Source organism: Aspergillus ibericus, assembly GCF_003184845.1.
Source record: "Aspergillus ibericus CBS 121593 unplaced genomic scaffold BO80scaffold_38, whole genome shotgun sequence".
Lineage (NCBI taxonomy): Eukaryota > Fungi > Ascomycota > Eurotiomycetes > Eurotiales > Aspergillaceae > Aspergillus > Aspergillus ibericus.
Window position 1 is genome coordinate 316,817 of NW_020292136.1, and position 6,000 is coordinate 322,816.

At 45.5% G+C, this 6,000-nt stretch overlaps 1 protein-coding gene and 1 non-coding gene across 2 annotated transcripts; one reads left to right on the forward strand and one right to left on the reverse strand.

Moving 5' to 3' along the window:
• Window positions 1-334: 334 nt before the first annotated feature.
• On the reverse strand, window positions 335-408 carry BO80DRAFT_t239. Its single transcript has one exon. It is a non-coding gene; the product is annotated as a tRNA-Val (tRNA).
• A 2,876-nt stretch (window positions 409-3,284) lies between these two features.
• On the forward strand, window positions 3,285-3,602 carry BO80DRAFT_437273 (uncharacterized protein; the record flags this gene model as incomplete). The annotated part of the gene is made up of 1 exon (XM_025720998.1): window positions 3,285-3,602. The coding sequence occupies one exon, from the start codon at window positions 3,285-3,287 to the stop codon at window positions 3,600-3,602; it is 318 nt and encodes a 105-aa protein (XP_025572510.1).
• Window positions 3,603-6,000: the final 2,398 nt, after the last annotated feature.

Consider the following 6,000-nt stretch of genomic DNA (forward strand, 5'->3'; position numbering starts at 1 on the left):
TATCAGCAGATAAAAAATACAGCGGATCAAAGAGTCCTAAGGCCTGACAGTACCCTGAAAATGTAGATCAAGATGAGAAACATGGATTATGGTATGACTACGCATGCTACTCATTAACTAGAAACAGGTTGATCTTGGATTTTCCGACCGTTCTGAAAAGTCCTATACATGGCAACGGCTGCATCATAGTATGCAAACGCCAGGACTGATTTTCGACATGGTGGGAGGTAGTCAGACAAATTGATCTGAAGCTGAATACCAAATCGAATAGCCGCAAAACTAGTTGGTGGGGCTATCCGCGGGAGCTGGTAAAAGATTTATGAAGCAAAAAAGATGACCAGACTGGGGCTCGATCCCAGGACCTTATCGGTGTTAACGATATGTGATAACCAACTACACCATCCGGCCAGTTGTTGTGATTGGTCTACTTGGTTTAGTTACAGAATCCTAAAGAGAGCTGTTCAAGTGAAAGGGTATCGATCAAGGGAATTCTCAGGCCATTGCTTTCAATATCCAGGTTTCTCTGCTCTTGTCACCTCAATCATGATGTAGGCATGGATTATATTTATATGAGAGAGATATTTCGTACCCGTTCTTAGTTCCCTTAACTTCTAGGTTTGACTTGGGAAGTATATATATATACAGTTACTCCATGAGATCCAAAATTTAGATTTGCTTTTCTTTTTCCATGGCCCGACTGCGTGGGCGAACATTATATTTTCTTTCCCCTAATCTCAGCCATAAGAGTGCAGGGTTAGTCCTTGCCTTACACCCTGCCTATATATTTTTGATTCGTGTCCCATGGGAGCGACGCCGCCTCATGTTGTTCCCTTCTCCCAATGGCTGGTATTGCCGTTGACATAAGCTTCTCCGATGCGCGACGTGGCAATCTAAGACCAAGGAAAGATCCCCATGAAGATGGCCAAAATCATGGCATCCTCCTACCATCCTGGTGTGGGCTCCGATCATCATGTCGACATCAAGCCATATCAGGTACGGTAAGGGTCTGTAACATGTACGATCACTTGCAGGGATTGGAGATTAAAGCGCCAAAAGTCGCTAATTCATCTTGGATGCGACCGCCAGTCGTACCATAGCATGTAGTTACAATAATACTCTGGAAATGATATGGTTATTCGTTGTCCTCGCTGATACGATTATCAGAGCCCTACATGCAATTGGCGCCGTGACCTATCTCACCTAGTTTTATGAAAGCACAAAGCAAGTCACCAATCGCATGTAATGGTTGAACATGGCAAGGTTTTCGCTTTTCTGAACCTGGAGGTGCAGCCGACAATTGATATGGGCAATCATACAGCGTAGATGCTGCATGCATGAGAGCTCAAATACGGATCTTATCGAGCACCAAATATAGCTACGAATAGGATATAGGTCCTTTCAAAGGAGATGCCAGTACATACGACCACAGGGTGTGGAGAACAGGGCTTCCCGTCCGCTCAGCCGTACTTAAGCCACGCGCCGGGAGGTTAGTAGTTGGGTGGGTGACCACCAGCGAATCCCTTCTGTTGTATGTTTTTTTTTCTTCCCAATTAAAACGAAGGCTAGCATGGCTTTAACTTCAATTTTTTCTATTTATTTTTTGGCAAGCGCCCCGCTGTGGTAATGATCGATTTGTAAACCATTCAAAACTACCCCCCAGACTACCCTCCATACCTAGGTGTCTAATACCCACCATTGTTACCTCTGTAACTAGTCCACTGTAATTATGAGCTTACTGGTTTATAATACGCCTTACAACTGCACAAAATATGCACCTGATGAGATGCTGTATCCTTTTAGTCCTCCATCAAGCCGTGGGTACTCTTTATGAACTGCTGGGTTGAAACCTTCGACTTAAAAGCTGCAAGAAACGGGTGCAAGTTCAACCTGATATGTTTACCTGCGGTCTATGGCGAGATCCAACAAATAGAGGTCTGCATAGTGACTGAAGGGTCGAGCCCAAGCATCAGCCCATGCCGTGCGTTCTGTGTGTGAATATCTGCGTATACTTTCATTGTTGACATCCCACGGCAGCTTAGGGTCCAATTCACTCCCGCCCAGGTTGGGAAAACCCGGCAGCCTACAATAACTCAGATAGACGCAAATATAACTATGTCCCCTACGAGGCCCAGTAAGACGATGCTAGTTCCATTAAGGTGTAGGGCCGAGTCTATCAAGCAGCGAGCTAGTCTCCACTATCTTACGCAATCCCGGCGGGCCGTTGACAGCCCTCTGAGGCCTCGGCTTGTCCGGTGTCTCCGGAACCACAACCGGAAGACCAACCCTACTTGTAGTGGGTCTAGTATCCACGGTCTGGTATTCAGTCTCCGTTCCGCTCGAAACAGGGTATCTGTCGGGACAACCAACAGTATTTTAGCGAGATCCTTCACAGTAGTGCTGACTGAGTGGATCAAGGTTAACTATTGGCAAGCTGCAAGGCCCATGTGACTAAGCGGCGTTACGCTTAGCCCGTCAAAAGCAGTCTGGATCGAGGGTTTTTCACAACACACTCACCCGAATCAGTTCTTTAGCACGGGGTTATTAAAGCGTCGAGCGCAAGTCCTTCTGTTAACATGATACCCGACCCACCCAATAAGATTCAATGAGTGGAGGATGTCCTGCGTCTATCGATAAATGAGCTCCAATACTGACGAAAAAGGTCACCACCCACGTGAGATTCTATCGAGCGACTGGCGATTCGTTCCCAGCTCGGAGGGAAGCCGATAATCAGCCCTCATTCCTTTAGAATGTGTGGTGGAGAAGCACATGGCACGACAGGATCTGGTATGGGGAGTCGCTGAAGCTAAACAAACAAAACTTCAGAGAGCCCCGCTAGTGGAAACAGCTTGATCGCATGCAGTCCCTCAGGCGTCTTTTAAGTCATCTTTGCAAGAGGACTTGACACCCAGGCTAGTGCCTGATCTGGTATGAAAGGAAGCACTGCGACTTCGGGGCTTCCTATTGGTGGCCTCGGCTACAGCAGCTATCTGGTGGAGCGATCTGGGATTCTTTGGACATTCCATTGGGTATTTACTAACCACATCTAGAGATGGAGTAACCAGAGAGAGTGCTATTGACAAGATATCCTAGGGAAGTAAGCAAGAGAAGACAGAGAAAGGGAAAGAGACGATAGAGACAGGTATAAAAGGCCAGGGGCATCTTTCTTCTGATCATCATCCAGCTCAATCTACTCCGCTCTTCTTGATACAGAATTCCCAACCCATTCATTGCATCCTTTGATATTTGCTATCACAAGAACCTCATCAATATCCTCAAGTTCCATCATGTACGCTCTCAAGCTTTCCAGCATCGTCCTACTCGCCGCCTCCCTCGCCACGGCCTGGGAAATCCGAGGCTGGACTGGAGTAAAGTGCACGGGCTCCGAGATCTATGACGAGGCCACTACGGGTACCCAGGCCTGTGAAAACTTTGACACAGTCCAGGACCTGCATTCCATCAAGGTCACCTACGCCAAGAAGAATGTCAAGCCTCATCTTTTCTATGGAGACAACTGCGAAGGCACCGCCTATGTTCCTAGCAGCGGCGAATGCTTCTATATGTCGTCTGAGTCATTTAATTCCTACAAGATTGTGGCGGCTTAGACAGTGCTTCGGGGCAGGTGAGTCTATCTTGTCTAGAACCAGAAGTTATATTAATGAACTTTGATAGAGGTCACACGTGAATGTTGCTCTTTTACTTACCTTCCTGAGCGGACCATATTTGGTCAGAGAATAAATGGTCAATGCTTCAGCAGAACACCGTCTGCTGGAGAAGGCCGGAGCGGTTGCAGATGGTTACCCAGTGTTGAATTCATGAATCTCGAAATGACCAATGATGTCCTGAACAGTTAATCTTTGCCATTAAAGCACTTCGTAAATGTCTTGGCCATATGAGTTTTGACATGAACTGCTTGCTTTTAGACGTAATAATATAAATAGCTGGTCAAAGATGTACGCTTGGTAATACTACGTCATATAGGAAAGTTGATCTTTGTTCCATATTCGTTTACTAACTATTCATTGAAGCGTCTCTGTCAAACACAGAATCATAGCAGGCTGCTGTCCGCGTACAATCCAGCTGCCGGCAGTGTAGTAACTCGCATTTCAATGCCAGGCCTACAATTCATGCGGGGGCAAATATTCCATCATGAATGGTGTTACTCTACTTCTAGACAGAGTAGGCAAGGTGCAGTGCAACACAAGTATACCCACATTTCCCCGTTTCTACTGCATGAATCCTGAGATAATTCATGATACATAGTGGACACTATCCGTTCCCTAATTGGCCTTCAATCTTGTCGTACGTTACAATGACCATACAAAAGGCTTAGACGTTCAGCTGACGTAGGCCCTAATCCGCAATGAGACTGAGTCGAATCGATTTTGCCGGAGATCCCGAGAAGATTGGGCACCTCCTAATATCAACCTAGGGACTATCCGGTTTGCTTTAGCTTTGCGCTAGCACTTGAACTAGTTTACCGGCACATTGGTTCGAGATAGAGAGAGAGAGAGAAAGCCATTGTTTTCGACCTCAAATGTCTCTCATGGCTACTTCTAATGGCTGTGTCTGGAGCTGGATCCATACAATTTGATGTGAAGAAAATCCAATTTATATAACTATTGTTGATAGGGGTTGAGAGGACAAATTCTCCGGGTTCTGACATCACGAGGTGGCTGACAATTGCCTCATGATATTATCTTTAGATTACCACAGTACTAAGGTCAGTCATCCGACACGAGACAAAATTCAGCAAAGCTCTAAAGCTATGAGCCTCATGTATCGAATTATGGACCTCGCATTAGTGCTCAACCCTTCTTTCCACTATCCAGTTTGTCGATTCGGAAGCGCAGATGCGGCTAAAAGAAAAATTATGGGATTGGAACAATCTTCTCCTCCAATTTCAATTCGCAGCGGAATCTCTCTCCTACGAATAAGCAGCGTCTGCACTGACAGTTAGATTGATTTGGACTAGCTTAAGGTCCGGCCCTCGTTAGGCTTTTAAACTTAGCGGGCCAGGCTTACGTACCTCAGTGGGTCCCAGCTTGAAGGTTGAACCTGTTTCAGTGATCAGAACTTGTCGACAAAATGATCTTGACATCGTAAGTTTCGTTATAGCCTCCCGGGTTGCCACAATAGTGGCATACTAAGCTAAAACCGGGTAAGGGTCTTGTGAGGAGAAGGCTCAGCTCACAACCCCGGGCAAAGCCTAGTATCGCCCAACAGGGCAGATGACCCTGATTCCACCAATTGGAGCAACGAGATTTGAAGGTTTTTGCAGGCTGTACGGTGAGGTGAAGTGCATTACACGAGCAACTGTGTGCATAAGATCTTGTAGCCCTTCTTTTGCTACTAATACAGATCTGATAACTTGGTTTGTCAATACACCTTTCGAAATCGCTTGTATTATTTGACTGACTCAAACTGTTATTCGGCTATGGTATTCTATCACTTATTTTCTTACTATTTCATGTTTTGTATTGAGATACTTTTGATGAAAACAGATATCTAATAAGTTCCCTCCCTGAAGCGCGGTAGTCAGAATCACGCTTTTATTATGCATAAACTCTCACTTTCTCCAAGAAAAGAATTATTACAGGCATTAAAACTGTAATTAATAATTCATTGTACCCAGGGATTAAGTAGATACTAGGTTGTGCGGTCGTCCACAGTTGGAGGCATTCTAGCAGGCTACAAGGGCTCTACGGAGCACTCAAAGAGCCCTGTCAAGCTCCAAAAACGCAGTACCTGATCCAGTGCTATAGCCTGAATATACCTGCCTCTGACTCAGACCTACGGTCTGAAGCTATGTTCTAGGAGGTCCTGAACCTCACCAAACACCCACCTCTTGTGTGGTGGAAGCGGTGAATATAGACAATAGTTAAATTAGGCCAAGTTACTGACACTTAAAAGAATGAACCGAAAGTCTCCATTTATGACTTAACCCAAAATAAGCTTAATAGAGAAACTGGAGATAGTGTTGCTTGCCGCAAGATTTACAAT